This window comes from Clupea harengus, chromosome 22, assembly GCF_900700415.2.
Source record: "Clupea harengus chromosome 22, Ch_v2.0.2, whole genome shotgun sequence".
NCBI classification, from domain to species: Eukaryota; Metazoa; Chordata; class Actinopteri; order Clupeiformes; family Clupeidae; genus Clupea; species Clupea harengus.
Window position 1 is genome coordinate 22756984 of NC_045173.1, and position 16172 is coordinate 22773155.

The 16172-nt window shown below is 41.8% G+C and overlaps 2 protein-coding genes across 3 annotated transcripts; one reads left to right on the forward strand and one right to left on the reverse strand.

The window, feature by feature from the left end:
- Positions 1 to 332: 332 nt before the first annotated feature.
- atp1b3a (ATPase Na+/K+ transporting subunit beta 3a) lies at positions 333 to 7160 on the forward strand. 2 transcript variants are annotated; one of them, XM_012826332.3, is made up of 7 exons: positions 334 to 643; positions 2082 to 2210; positions 2372 to 2470; positions 3644 to 3831; positions 3948 to 3998; positions 5847 to 5933; positions 6118 to 7160. In XM_012826332.3, exons 1-7 carry the CDS (start codon positions 529 to 531, stop codon positions 6283 to 6285), a joined length of 837 nt encoding a protein of 278 aa, XP_012681786.2. In that variant the 5' UTR covers positions 334 to 528; the 3' UTR covers positions 6286 to 7160. The 2 variants fall into 2 exon arrangements, with proteins under 2 accessions (XP_031415744.1, XP_012681786.2); XM_031559884.2 differs by lacking the exon at positions 5847 to 5933 and having other exon boundaries at positions 333 to 643.
- Positions 7161 to 9300: 2140 nt separating this feature from the next.
- On the reverse strand, positions 9301 to 15952 carry grk7a (G protein-coupled receptor kinase 7a). The gene is made up of 4 exons (XM_012826318.3): positions 15149 to 15952; positions 14368 to 14805; positions 10950 to 11230; positions 9301 to 10054 (listed from the first exon to the last, which is right to left on the reverse strand). The coding sequence occupies exons 1-4, from the start codon at positions 15749 to 15751 to the stop codon at positions 9715 to 9717; spliced, it is 1662 nt and encodes a 553-aa protein (XP_012681772.1). The 5' UTR covers positions 15752 to 15952; the 3' UTR covers positions 9301 to 9714.
- Between the last annotated feature and the right edge of the window lie 220 nt (positions 15953 to 16172).

Consider the following 16172-nt stretch of genomic DNA (forward strand, 5'->3'; position numbering starts at 1 on the left):
GGAGAGAGGGTGCGAGAAAGAGATGCATTGAAATTGCGTCACTGAGGATTTCCCAACTTCCCCATTATTCCCCCACTGGGAATGGGCATCTCTACGTTTCTCCTTGCAACTAGAATCTCGGGATTCATCATGGATTCACTACGAAGCCTCACACTGCTTCAAAGCAACGCTATGTAAGCAAATCAGTTCAATGCATTGGTTGGTTGTCGTCGTACCGCTTGTAGATGACATCGTAACAATTAAGCCCTTACACATTTCTAGAACATACATTACATAATCTTAGCAGAGTTTCAACTGGATTTTGGAAGTTACGAATTTTGCGCTTGCGCGCAGGTCCCCCTTCCCCCAACAAAGCCCCTGATTCGCCAAGGTCGAGAGTTTTGACTCAGCGCTGTCATTCGTGAAAAAAATGTTCACCGAACACAGCTGCCGCGGATAACCTTCCATCAGCACGCACCAGGCTAATCTTTCGGCTATTCTTTTACCCTTTCCGCTATTTATGCAATAAAACATTAGGCCGTTATCAAAATGACGAAGGAGGAACAGAAGCCAGGAGAGGGGAAAGAGGGCAAAACAAGATGGACAGATTGCATTTATAACCCGAGAACCGGAGAGTTTATTGGTCGGAACGCAAGTAGCTGGGGTAAGCATAATTCCCAATCGGATGGTTGAATGAAAATATAGGCTACAGGACTGGACATGTAGGTCCCTGCATTAAGACCTAGGAAGACTGATGCTGAAGTGCTCTGATGTCGTATGCTGAAGTGCTCTGATGTCGTAGCCTCCTAGCCTGTTACCTAGGATGCAATAGCTATCTTGCACCCCCCCCACAAAAAAAATCCTATTTATGATACATATCCAGTTGCGAAATATCTTGTACCTGTCAGGAACGTTACTCTTTGTTGTGAAATTTACTAAGGCCATGATTATTTTTTGTTATTGTTTACCTGCATTATAATCCGGTGTACTGTGGATAAACGGATGGAAGGGGGAGGGCACCTTGAGAGACATTTTTCAGTGATCTTTAGGTGTTTAGTAAGCGCCTAACTTACTGTAGGATATTCAAATTAATATATTACAAATTAAAAAATAAATTCAAATATTCAAAAGACACTGGCTTGCTTTGGAGGATCTGAAATCTTCTGGGTCTACACTCACCCCATATCCCCATCAATCGGTGCACTATATGATGGAACGTTGATACCAAAGTAGCCTAAATGACACACACTATCTGGTCAGATGAACTAGCCCTGTCTTGAATTATGGAATATAGGTTAAGACTTTTAGATCAAAGCAGTGGACGGCTATGATAAATTAACGGGGTTCCACCGTGACGTAGTTATGGACTAGAACGTTAAAAATTACACGAATGATTTGATGTCTCTGGTGGTCCGGTCTATCACGGTGTAACCTATTGATGGAATTGAAATGACCGATGGGATGATTTTTATCTATCAAATCAAGATTTAAGAAATGTGTGTCTAATAGGACTGAAACATAATTTTAGATGTTATCTTTTACTCTATTGGCCTGCCTTTTCTGTAAATGAGAAGTCACCAGCGCTCTAACGCATGCGAGAAACAGCATAGTGTGGATCCGCGCGTGCTCCAACATCCTCCTCTTTTCAATGGCCTCCTATAGCGCTTAGCTGTGCGCCTGTCAAGGTCAAACCGGCTTCCTGCACTAACATGGTTAATATAACAGCAAATGCGAGAATTGTTAAGCTGATGTCATAAATCAGTACTATTTTTCATAGAATGAATAAGCCCTGTTTCACTCATGTATAGTCTCTTCAAAGTATTTAGATGAAATTCAGCTGGAGGTGAAATGTTAGCTAGGTTTCAGAAACTCTCTTATCTAGTTACTGTTATGAAGCTGTTATTGCAAAACAAAGTGATGTGAAAGTGATATGATGAAGGTGTTTAACAGCAGCGGATTCTAGTTGATCCTTGCATGGTGTTGGACATCATGGTGTTGGACTCTGTTTTAGAGTCAGCTTGGACAGGATGTCACAGGGTCTGATTCACTGATTTCCTTTGGTGGTGAATAATTCATTAATAAGTGATTTTTTTTCTGCTCAGGGCTCATACTCCTCTTCTACCTGGTGTTTTATGGCTTCCTGGCTGGATTTTTTTGTCTCACTATGTGGGTGATGCTTCTGACCCTTGAGGATCATGTTCCAAAATATAATGATCGAGTCCCCAGTCCAGGTGAGGAGAGTGATTACATGTTTACAGAAATGATATTACTCTTGTGTCTGTACCTGCTGTGTCTGCCTTTTTTGAAGACTTTCTAACATAAAAAAATGTTTACTTGTTAGCATGTAATGCCTCTATTTTAATGTCTCCACCTGATGCATCATTCCTTTTAGGGTTGGTTATCAGGCCAAAGTCGCTGGACATAGTTTACAACAGATCAGACCCTGCAAACTATGGCCAGTATATTCGGCACCTGGATACCTTCCTACAGAGTGAGTGTCAGCTCTGTCCTGGTTTTAATGTGCTTCCCTCCTGATCAGTTTGGCTCTGTTGTGATGTGACTAATCAGTCACACTTTGTGTAGTATACAGTGAATACATTTGCCAAAACACAGAATGCGGTTTGCAAATGCCCCCTGATTTGCAAATATGCTTTGCAAACAAACAGGATGTGTAATACAAATACGTTTTTCAAATATGCACACCATGCTTTGCCAACATACATAATGTGTTTGACATACATCCCACAATTTGCACTATCATTTCTACCAATAAACAACATAACAGTATAATTCACAAGTCATTACCACTCAGATATGCTAGATTGTGAATCACATTTTAAATCACATGATCAGAACCTTCCCTGGGACATGTCATTCATGACGGCCCTGTCTTCATCTACGTGGTGGTGTACAGAAGTGGCAGAGAGTGAGTGTGAAAGTGATGTAGTGTGTGTTTGATGAGCTGATGACATGTCTCTGCTGGTACTGAGAGTGAGTGTGAAAGTGATGTAGTGTGTGTTTGATGAGCTGATGACATGTCTCTGCTGGTACTGAGAGGAGGAGTTAGCATGGAGTGTGTGTCTGTGTGTGTATGTGAGTGTAGGCGTGATGTTGCCTCCTACCCTCCCTCTTACATTACTGTCTGACTTTTATTTGGATTTAATATGTTTTTGAGAACTATCAAACCTATATCTATGATTAACTTATGAAATCAATCAAATCAAATCTTTCAATAAGTAGTGATCCTTTACCTTTGATCAAAATCCATTGCACTGAAATCGTGCACTGAACTGAAAAGTACAGTTTATTTCATGCCATTCTTGGTTTAGTAACAAAAAATCCTCTCCACTCTGATGCGTCATCAATGTGGAATTGCTTTATTGAATCAGAAAGTAGAAATAATGAATACAATCAGCCGGCTTATTGGATGGATGGGGTAAAACGTGTTATTGCATATTTATTTTCTAAACTAGCTTCCCACTTCTCATGCATAATAATGTACCACTCATTGGATGAGTAGGGTAAAACGTGTTAATGTATATATATTTTCTGAACTAGCTTCCTCCCTCTCATGCATAATAATGTACACAGAGTTGTTAGCCCTACAGAGTCATTCATATTGATCGGAGTACAGCCTCCTGATGACCCCACCCATTATGTCTAGGGTACAACGACTCGGAGCAGGCCTCAAATGAGCTGTGCCTGGCTGGGGAGTTCTATGACCAAGATGCTGAGGCTCAGAAGAAGGCCTGCCAATTCAGGAGGAGCACCCTCAGAATCTGCTCGGGCATTAGTGACCCCAACTATGGCTACTCCGAGGGCAAGCCCTGCATCCTGGTCAAGATGAACAGAGTGAGTAAACTACCTGGCAATTACCTGTCCACTCGCTAATTTTGGTTTCAAATGTCTGTATTTGTGTGTGTAGGGTATTGATGATTTGTTTAGCTAATTGCCTGATTGCCCTGCAGATTATAGGCCTGAAACCTCAAGGAGAACCATACGTTAACTGCACAGCCAAGGTAACATTTCTAAGTGATTTTGCTTTGAGCATGCACACATATACACCGATATTAAGCAGTATATTCAGCTTTGTAGTGTCCATGTGTAAATGAGCAATGGTATAATGGAATAAAGACTTTCTCAATATTTCTCTGATAGTGTTAGAGTTTTTGTCTTTGTATGTCCTTAGTTCTGTCTTCAGTCTTGTTTTTCAGTTTGTGTCTTTGTTGGTTTCTTTGCATGCTGCCAGTTGAATCCAATCTAAGGTGACGGGGAAGACCACAGCGTAAGATTTAGTGAATAGCAAGGATTGTGTTGTGTGGCAAGGATTCTCTCATTTTATATTTTCATCTTTGTAACAAAAGAGAGCACTTGTGGCTTCTTGCTTTCATTGGCTGTTTCCACATTCAAAGTCTAGTGTATGCACTTTCATGTAGTTTAAATTTTTTTTAGAATTTGAGCTGTTAATCACATAGTGACATTGACATGTACTAACCTGATTAACTCAGTCAGGTAATCAATGACTGGAAGATGTATTCCACAGTATAATATAATGTGGAATACATCAGGATCTTTCACACATTCATTTAGTTTTTTATGTTCTTTAAAAAAAAGGGGTTCCTCTGCTTCTTTGGGGTTCTAATAAAGGACAACTTTTAAAAGGTTGTAATTGGAATGCTCATAGAGTAATATCATCCTGTTTCGCCTGTAAATTACACCACTGTTTTCAACCTGTAAGAATCCTACCAGTCCAGATGAACCCCTTTTGTCTACATTCATCTAATGGAAAAAAAGCTTTAATTGAGATTGATCAGATCTCAGAAGAACAAATCCTCAAAGGTTCTTGATTCTCCCTGATTTCAAAGGGAGGAAATTAAAGATTAATTGTAACTTGATTCATATATGAAAAGTGAATTGGTAAAATGTAGTTGTATGTTCAAGTGTAGCTACAGCAAATATTATACTTTCCAAGTTTCAGTGTAACATACTGATATACAGTTTATCCAATATATGTGACATGTTTGAACCCTTTTAAATATGTGTTTGCCTGATGTGCTGTAGATGCCATTTTATAACAATACACCATAAACTCACATTCTTGATTGAATGGCAATCCACCAGTTGACAGATTGTCTGCATAGTCCACTGTGAGGGTTCACGTTAACTGCCATGCTTCACACTTTTTCATCCGCTTACTTTAGTTTGGACCATACCTGCAGCGGTTACAATCCTGAACTGTTTTGGTTGTGTGTGGCAGGTAGACGCTTAATGATAGCATCACATTTGCACACTCAATCCCAAACACAGAGATTAGACATTAAGGACTGGGGATTTCCAGTGGCAGGAGTAGCATTGAATGATAACATTACCACCAAGCCTTTCCATAATCGGTGACAAGAGATGGCATTGCAGGGTTTAGGGAGTAGAACCACCCCCCCTTAATGTTTTTTTTTGTGTTCACCATCTGGATTTGCTAATTAGCACAACTCCTGAACCAGAAGGTGGAACTAACAGGCCAGATCAGTTGGCTCGGTGCTCAGTGCATCATTCTGCATCCTGATTCGTTCATGCCTCAGCTACTGTGTGTGGCCAGTGGGAAGAGAGAGAGAGGTTAGTTAAGGTTGGGATTGGGATACAAGACAGAGCACGGCACACTCTCTGTGGATATCATGAGCAACATACGCCCCCTGCTGGAAAGAGTGGACTATAGCACCAATGCACTCTTCAGTAGAATGGGAAAGGGTATGTTATCAGGGGTCAGTCACGTGTTTGTATGTGCTTTGATGCGTTTTTGTTTTCATTTGCTTGTTTTTGCTTTGTATATTTATTGTAAAAGCATTAACTATGAAAGATGTCTCCTCCTTCAGAGAGACAGTCCTTTGTCTGTCCAGTACTTTCCCGCGGCGGCACGAATTGATAAAATGTACTTCCCGTACTATGGAAAAAAAGTTCATGTAAGTATAGTCTGCACTGGTGAACTGGTTAAATATAAAAATAACGAAATGCATGCTTTAGGTGAATTCATTGAAGGTTCGGGTTGAGAATTGAATGCTTTCTAGTGATTTACCTGCTGTCATCGCTATCTTTATTAACTCTCTCTCTCTCTTTCGCTCTTTCTCTTCTCCTGTGGATCTGTAGGAAAAGTACGTCCAGCCCTTGGTTGCAGTGAAACTCTTACTGACAAAGGAGGATTACAACAAAGAAATCACAGTGGAGTGCCGAGTTGAAGGGTCTAACCTGCGCAACAACGACGAGCGGGACAAGTTCCTGGGACGTGTGACGTTCCGCGTCCTAGTGACGCAGTAGATTATGGCTTAGATTGGAGCTAATATGCATGGCACAACCCCCAGCACCCTTTTCCCCTACTCCCCAGCTCTGCGCTCATCTTGACCCACCTGCAGAGGGGGAAAGGTTCTCACCCTTCCCACCGCTTTGTTCTATTTGCAGAGGTGGACATTCCAGGTTTAGAGCGTAATCCTTGAATTATTTTGTTATGTATGTTTGGATTCGCCTGTTACTGCTTGTATTGCTAAGATAGGAGTGTCACTGCCCGTATTTGAACATATCCTCCCCTTGGGCCTTGCCTTCACCCTATTCATATGTAGGCCTGGCTTTTCAAAGTATCCCCCATCTCATATCCTACTTTTTGGGCATCAGATATTAACACACACACTCACACTCACACACACACTCACACTCTTACACACACACACACACACACACACACACACACACACACACACACACACACACACACACACAAACACACAGGGCCCTTTTGCCATAGCATGGTGCTAGATACAGCAAGATCAATTATTATGCATCTGAACGTAAAAGTAGCCTGTTGAGTTAGTGTAGTCATCTCCACAATGTATTTCCTGTCTGTTTGTTTATATTCATGTCTGTTTATCTCTGTTTTGCTGCTCTTTGGTAAACTATTTAATGTTTTTCAGTTCTGTATTTATATGTAATGGAGCACAATGTTAAAGCACAGTAGACAACAATAGTAACAATAAGGTGAATGTGCCAAAACTTATTTAAACCACTGTAATGAACACAGAGAGACGTGTACTTGTGAACCAAGTGATTTTTATAGCCTCTGCCAGAAAATCTTTTGTGCAGATGCCTTAACACCTATGTAACAGCTCTGAAATAAAAAGTGATTTTAAGAGAATGGAAAATTGGTGTGTCCCTTTCAGCAGAGAGCCAGAGTCAGCATAGTTGACACCTTGTATCCGTGGAGGCTTTACAAAACACATGTAGTGCACCTGAAATAATACTTTTGCAGCAAAGCTTTACAGTATAACCTCCATCTAGCTCTCAGTTTTAAGTGTGGCAGTGTAATAGCACTGGTGTTAATGCAGAGCCTGGGTGAAGGGGCTAAGGACTCACAGCTCAGGGCTGCCAATAGCCATCAATACAGAGGTTTATTGCTTTAGCTGATTATCAGTGCTGTTTTAGACGTGGGGATCTACTCCTGCCTGTCTCAAGGCCTCTATTCTAAGCTCACTACTCCTCAGAGGAAGGCCACTAATCTTGGCAGAATGCCTTGGTTTCACCTTGTAACAAGCCCTCCCATTACTGTACACTATTGTCTATTTTTGTGGGATGTTCTAGATTGCTGAAGCGATTTAAAAGTCCATTTGCCCAGTGTTCATCTTCACTCTTGCTTCAAATAAGCATAATACAGCTTCACAAGTATCCAGCTCTTAGAAATCTTGCATTGCAAATCAAACCATATAAAGCCAACAAAGGCCAAGCTTCTGCAGAGAGATTTTGCACCTTTGAGAATCAACTGTTTGTCTTTCCGTCCATCTGTCTGTCCTTCACATACAGTACACAGATGTATACAGAATGTAGAGAAATGCATGAGGTGAAGTCTGCTGTGTGTTGAGGTCCATAGGTTGGTGGGATTAGAAGTTGATTTAATTACAAGGGTGTAAGACAGATTATTGCCTTATAAGATGAGGGTAGCTCTCTGGGTAGACTGTGTTGACCCTGTAATGGGCTTAATGTAGTCAATAGTTTTAGGTTTTAGGATCTTGCAAGAGCACATTCCCTTGCTATTTTTTTTAAATCTCAATGCATGAACATGTAGATAACCACACACACATACAGAAAAGTCTGGCAATTTAATATGCTATGCTATGATTTAGGAAGTCACAAAAACAGTGCTATAAAGAGAAGGAAAACACACAGTTGCCTGTAAAAGACACATATTTTATTCATTCAAATAATTCATGATTCAAGCAAGTCCCAGTTGAATGTCTGACATTCCTATCACATATAATGTTTCCCTCATAAATTATATTTACAGTTATGTTTAATAATATTATTTATCTTCACTGTAAAAACTGAATACTGGCAACAACATGCATAACTCATTATATGATACAAATAAATCACAGCACCTGTAACACAAAAACAGGAAGTAAGGGGATACATTCCAAACTCTAATGGAGGATGGTTTTCTTTTTGTCTTTGGTATTGCTCAATTAGTTATATATTTGGAAGCAGAAGTCCCTGGCCAGTTACATGATGCTTGCACAATTTGAGGTATGATTGGGTCATGACCTTGTTCAGATCATCTGACCACCACTGCCATGGCAACAGCAGCCAGCGTCATCTGGCCTGCTTCATCTTAGCTCTCTGCTGGCCTGTCCTTACTGGACGTACACTCCCAATCCTATGCTCCATGAACTCCCCATGGAACACACATACACAACCATTCACTCTTGCTCTTTCTCACTCTCTCAGTCTGTCTCTCTCTATCTCTCTCTCTCTATCTCTCTTTAACACACACACACACACATACATGCACACACACACACCCCCACACACACACTTATTTTTGTATTTTATCACTGTAAACTTTCATATTGTGTTTAAATCCATAAAGGCTAGTATCTACGCTATGTGATCGTGCTTCTTTTACTGTATATACCTATTTAAACATACATGCTACATGTCATGTTACCTTCAAAGTACATGTTTTATTGCAAAAATAGCAGTATCAATAATTTGTGTTAAGAAATAACTATATTGCAGTATAGATGTGTTAACGGTGCAATTCAACATTACACTCAGTATCTGTAGAACATAGCTAAATGTTTCCAGTTCGACATAAAAACAATTACAAGATTTAAGGTGGATTTAAGTCCTGGATTCAGCTTCTGATATTTAGGATTGACGCTCCTGACCTTGGTGCACACTACAAAGGTTGCACTGCTGTTCATGCAAATATATTTCTTGAGACTTCCTCTGAAGGCTCGGATTGCACACTAAAATATTTTCTGTTGACTGTCCATGTGGAAGTATTTCTTATATATATATAATATTCACCATATATATAAAGTATTCCTGTGATTAACTCTCCTCATAAGAACCTTGTGATTTACCTTGGTCCCTGTATGGTAACTACTATATTTACAAGACAGTCAAGACTGTCGGGAAAAGATGTTTCAACTTTTTTTGGATGTACGAGGCTCGGCCCACCATAACATGACTGTTCTAGAAAGTTCCCCAAACCCAGTGGTTCTGCATCTGCCAGTGTTTAAGACAGAAACATATTTAAGACACCCCAGCCCTACCATTGGGATGCCACCTGTCCCTCACACAGCATCTCCATTTTTAGTCATGCATGCTTTGGATAGATCTTTCGTTGTTGTTTGTTAATGATAACAAAGTGGAATTTATTTGTGGTTGGTAGGGGGAGATATCAACAACCCTCCCTCCTCACAGAAGTGCGCAGGTGCCCGATTTCTTCTCATCATCGAGACCAGCTGCGGACTCTTTCCGGTTGGGGTCATTGAGCTCGTCAAAGAGTCCAGTTGCGATCTGCTCCTGCTGCCAAGAGATAGCCACAGCGCCTGTGGAAAACTCCTTGAAGAATTTGTTATCCTTATCATCAAACACGATGCCCTTGATCTCGGAGAACTCTGCAATGTCGCCAGTGTCCTTAGCATACACAACATTGGGCTTGGGCACCCATGGGGGTTCGGTCAGACCAGCCTCCAGACGTGGAAAGTTGATGGACTTGAAGAATTCGTGCTTCCTGGGGTCCTCACAGTTATTTCTGTGAAAATATGCAAAGCCATGGTGTGAGTGCAGTATCATACACCACAGATAAAGAACAAGAAGAGCTTTTGTGACCGGTAGAGTGTGATGCATAAGATACCAGGGTCATTACATCTGTCACATCTCCAGGACTTGGAACCTAAGCCCTTATTCTGTATTTCATTATGGTTAGAAATATTAGGAAAATGCCTCAACAAATAGAAGTGATAGCATGGTCTATTCAGTATCTTAAAACAAACCCCAATCAAGAGAGGTTTGCTGGATATTTTCAAACCAATTTTACCCTATGGTGAAGTCAATCAAATAATTTCTAACCATGCTCTCAAACAAATGCCGACAAAACATACAATGAAGAAAGAGATGCTTTGACCTAAGGAGATGTGAACTGATGCTATGTTAGGTACAGTAGCATTAGCTGGATTATCCACCAGCTTGGAAGCTTTCTATAGAACTGACACTGGGTGTATGGCTTGTCTGCCTTCACTTTTCCACTTACTGGTATGGTGCTTTAGGCTATGGAAAGCCAACCTTAGTGTTTGTACACCTGATTCCTAAACCTTTAACCTTCATTCTAAAGGCCGGAGTTGAGGAGCAGGATTAAGGAGAGACAGGTGGAGGATCATTACTGGGCATCATTCCCCATCATCAGCAGTGAGGCAGTCACCTAACTGAGGTGGATGTGACTGTTTTACTGACATTTAATACATTTTCTTGAAAACAACATCTGATGCCAGACATATTGTCAATTGGGTTGCCATCTGCCACATTCTCTCTTTAACCTCATTGGTATTATTTGTGACAAAAACTAGATAAATAAAATAAAATCAGCATTTTGCATCCTGCTTGGGGAGCACATGCAAATACTATTTCTCGAAAGTGACTGTGGGGCTTACTTGCAGCCAAGGCGGTCATCAATCTTCTTCTGGAGGAACTGAGTAATGACATCCTTGATGGGAGCGTCAAAGTTCTTGTGCTCAAACGTAGGTTGTTCGTTGATGATGCGCCTCTGAACCTCCTCCTTCTCCGCCACTGGCTTCTTGTCCGGAGAGCCCTTGAAGGTGGTGTAGCCGGCCACCATCTCGTAGATACTGATGCCAAGGGCCCACCAGTCCACTGATGTCCGGTACGGGATGTCAGTCAGAATCTCAGGGGCCATGTATTGCCCAGTACCAGCCTGGGAGAAAAGAAGAGATGCACAGTTACAAATATATCTTAAGTTACACAAAAAATGCCTCTACCATACAGTGAATTCCTGATCTGTGAATCCACTGTATGAATACCATGCAGATACTCTTATTATTGCAATATTACTTGTCAGTAAAAAAGATATTAGTTTGTTCAGATGTTCAAGGCAACAGTGCAGCACACAGAGGAGAGAGTGAATACTCAGCTGTGGCTGCCAAATGTGCCAAATGTGCCAAACGCTTAACCAACATCCAAATCCTTGCTTGTCCACTTAGCTAATGCTAATGCTAATGCTAATGCTTGTTTCTCACAGTAAGGTCATCTGCTTCAGTAAAAGAAATTGTGTTTGTGGCATTAACAAGTAAGATACTTCATAGTAAGGGGTAGAGCCGGGGTAGTAATGTCTTGGGGATTTTATGTAACTCGGTCCAGGGCTCCTACTTGACCTCACCTTATGGCCAGAGTGAAGAAGCTTAGGTGTAATCCTTGGCTACCTGTCAGAAGTCATGGGAGTATCCATGGTGATGTACTGCTCTGAGTCATTACATAATGAAGACAACATCACCGGTAGTGCATAGAGCATTCCTATGCACCTACTGTTACCGTCACACACACACACACACACACACACACACACACACACACACACACACACACACACACACACACACACACACACACACACACACACACACAAACACATAGCAAAAAATCACCCATATACACACAGCTGTAAAAACAACTAAGCACATATTATGTGCATGCACAGATGCACACACCACACACACACACACATACACACATAATCAGAATGGCATGTGCATATGCCCACAAATATGTTTGTACACACACACACACACACACTGGTGTATGGTGTCTTGCACGTTAATCCATCTTTACAGGATTGTAGCACTCTATGGTAAACTGCTGTCAGAGTTCTGAAGCACTCATGTGGTCAAGATGAATTCCTGTCCTTTTAAATATTTAAATTCTACATTTAAATATTTTACACGATTCAAATTATTTTATTCCATCTCATGGATGCCACATTTTTTTCATATTTCCTTCCAGAAATACGTCCATCTTCACCTCAGGCCTAATGGCCTGGTCAGTTGACACTAATGAAAGAGCACAGTTGTGTTCCTGCACAACCATCAGCTGACACTGAGACCAGGTGGGGGATCCATAATGTAAACTCCTTACACAGTTTTACTTACATTAGATTATTTTTCTTGAAAACATAACCCACAAAGCCAGATATATTGTCAATCTACAGGGTTGCCACCTGCCAATTTTCTCTTTGCATTCATGATTCTAAATGTAAAATAATGTCTGCTCTGTGCAACTGTAGAAGCTAGGGGAAAACATGGAAATACCATTGGTCTGAAGTGGATTGACCAGGCCTATCTGTCAGCTGGTAAACTGTGTATACCTAATAGATGTTTGCCCTTTGTCTGTCTGTTTGTGGTCATGTGATAGCCTTCGCTTCAGACCACATCAGCCAGGCACTTAGGACTGCGTTTGCCTTAATCAGTCCCACTATGAGAATGCCAAGACATACTAACTCCAACAGACTGAGATACATTGTCAGTCCATATCTGAATGTATACATCCAAGACAACACATGCTAAAATTATGCGTTTACATTTAACATTAGTTTTGTGCTTGCTTTGTGTTAGCAAGCATGTGCCAGACTATGCAGCTTCATGTAATGTTGCTGCAACTGCCGACCCCTCTCCCCAGAGCTTGGTAGTCTGACTGGAGACAGATTTGCGTAATACCTCCTAAGTAAGAGGATCAAGACAGCAAAGCCAGGCAAGCTCCTGCGGGCAGGCTTGGGTCTCAGCCCACAACCATGGACCCAAGAAGGGCACAAGATAATGAGCTTACCATTTTGTTGCTCCATGTACCCTGTGATTGACTTGGCTAAGGCTTTTTGCACGTCCAAATGTGTTGGCCTCCCAATATCTCACCTTACATAATCTTCTAGTCTTCTGACTAGAGAAGTATAATTAAGGAATGAGTTATGGAATGGTAGCACATACAAAAACCCAAACCAATTTAGAATCACACACTGCCTGGAGACAAAACAAAGTAAATCAGACTCCTGAGGTCCTCATCATCTAATAGGCTAATGATCGTTTTGTGTCCATATTTTCTCCTTGTCCAAAAATGCAATAAAATGTCTACCATCTCCAGCTGAAACAAACTGACCTGTGACTGTATCACATTCACTTTGCCTCCATTAAGCTTAGTTACGCCCTCTACAAGTACTTGAAAAACCGACCTAGCCACATGGGTTTTTGAGTTAGGGAAATTAATTAAGGCATCAGCATTTATCCTGCCATTATAGTCCTTTGATTTTTTTCAGATTATTGCAGACCATGAAATAAAATCTCATTGAACTCCACAGTCAGTTTCTGATTGCCACTGAGCCTGATTTTAATTCTCGCTGCAGACTATGTGCACATCACTGACCACCCCTCAGACCAAACCGCTATGCCTAATTTATGCCACGCATTTCACCCATTGACTTCCACTCATTTCATCAATATGTTATCTTTCACATGAACAAAAGAATGTACCCTGTGTGGATTAAGTGTACAATACAGTCTCTCCAGCCACAATTTAATGTGCTTCTTTACATCATGCTTTCGACCTCATAGCCTTCCCCGTATCTATATTCAATATTTAACAGAGGTTTTCCTGATTGTTTGTTGACACCTACTGTCAACCATTTTGTCCATGTTAAAGAGTCTCTCTTTTTGCAAGGTAGTATGTAAATAAGTGCAATGTCAGCTATATCCCCTTGCAGAAGGCACCACACCCCCAGGTCTTGCAGCCTGAAGTTGGTAATGTGCCAGCTCCCATAATAGGGTAAGGCTGAACTCAGAATTGCAGGGATCAAGGGGTTATATAATGGAGGTAAGAACGAGCATCATAATGGCTCTAATAAGACAGTAATCTTCAGACGGAACAGACAGAAGCCCAGCTCTATGAGGTCAATGACACTGTCATAGCAAGATGATTCTACACTGATTTGAAGATTTTGCTCCTATTTCTATTCCAATCGCTACTATTTGGTGGAGGTCAAAAGTGACATGTTCAATGACCAAAGCAGCTTACCTTCTGGGTGATGGTTTTCCCAGCTGGCAACTCTACGGCCAAACCCAGATCAGAGAGGCGGCACTGGCCCAGACTGTCTAGCAGCACATTCTCAGGTTTCATGTCACGGTACACAATGTCCATGGCGTGGAGGTGCATGATGCCAGTGGTGATCTGGGCGGTGTAGTAGATAATGCGATCCATCTCAATACCCTTTTCACCCATGAAATAGATGTGGTACTTGAGGTCTCCTCCATTCATCAAGCTCATGGTCAGACACAGGTGTTCCTTGGTGTCATAGGCGTATGCTAGGCATACAATGAACTCACTGGCGACTTTCTCCAGAATCTTCTTCTCTAGCAGAGCCATCTTCTCACCATGTTTCTTCTTCAGGCGCTTCTTGTCCAGTTTTTTGCAGGCATACATCTGGCCCGTGTTTTTCACTTGCACTGCACATACCTGGAGACGAGGGTAGGAGTGAATGCCCAGGATTAATTATTTTGCAACTATAAACATGCATGAAAGAGTGTGTGAGTGTGCATTTGGAAGAAACAGAAACAGAAAGGGTTTGGACGAGAGATCTAACTGGTATGATTCCAGAATAGGTTTATATAGGAGTATATGTAAAACCTATATCCTCAACCATTTGAAAGGAAGACATACAATAGCTTGCTGGAGGGGAATAGAAACAAGTTTTCTTGTGCCTAATTGGCATTGACACCCATGACATCATCAGAGGAGCCTAATTCAGCAGCTTATAAATTACATTGAACCATCCATTTGTAAAATGGACTGTACTTACCTCTCCAAAGCCTCCCTTTCCTAATGTCCTGAACTCATAGAAGTATTTGTCACTGATGGGCTGCTTCTCAAATTCTTTCCACTGCAAGAACTTATCAAAGAATGGGCTGGTCTGGTAATCCGTGAATGGTGTTCCCTTGAGGTACTCTCTGGTGCCAGCTCGCACTTTGGTTACCATCACCTCGTCAAAGTCCTTTTCTGTCACCCCTTTGCATTTGTCAAGTGCTTCACCAGTCAAGAAAGCCATGTAGTTCTTGGAGCCCTCCTTGCAGAACGTGTTGATGATGTTAGTCTTGAGCTTGTCCTTGGCAGGGCCAGGGAGTGACAGCTCCCAATCCGTCAGATCATCCAGGAACGTTGCAGCAGTCACATAGTCGGGAGACGCCTGCTTCAGATAGTCTCGGAAGAACTTCTTCCCTATGGGCTGTTGTTCGCAGAGGCTCTCGTAGTTCTTGTCAACCTCAGCGCGGACGGCTGCTAACTGGTCCTGCTTGGGCAGAGACAGACTTCGACGCCGCTTTTTCATCTCCTTGTCATCTCCACCCTGGGCTTTCAGGTAGGCAGTGTTTTGCACCAGGTTATCGAGGCCTCCCATGTCACACATCTTGGCGGCTTTGTTCGGTCTGTCCCCCCAATAAACTGAAAACTCTGGAGTCCCTGCGTGGTCAGGCTAGTTGGCTAGTGGATGCTGCTGCTGCCACTGTGTGCTCCTGGTGGCTTTGAAAGTACGCCTCGCTCCGACACCAAGGTGCGAATGAGCCGCACCAATGCACGCTCCTGCAGACCAAAGACACACTGACAAACCCAGTAATTACTCATTTAGAATTAAATACCTGTAGAGGATTTCCACTTAAGTATCTTTGCACAGTCTATTCATGGAAAGGAACTTGTAAGAGGGTTCTTTTGTAAGAGGCTTTTCGGCTGCCTATATTTAGCCAGGTGCAGAGCGAAAAAGCTAATGGTTGTCGGTCGGAGTCAATTGTCTATTAAAGGTGATAGGAATGAGGGAAGCAGGGTGGCACAGT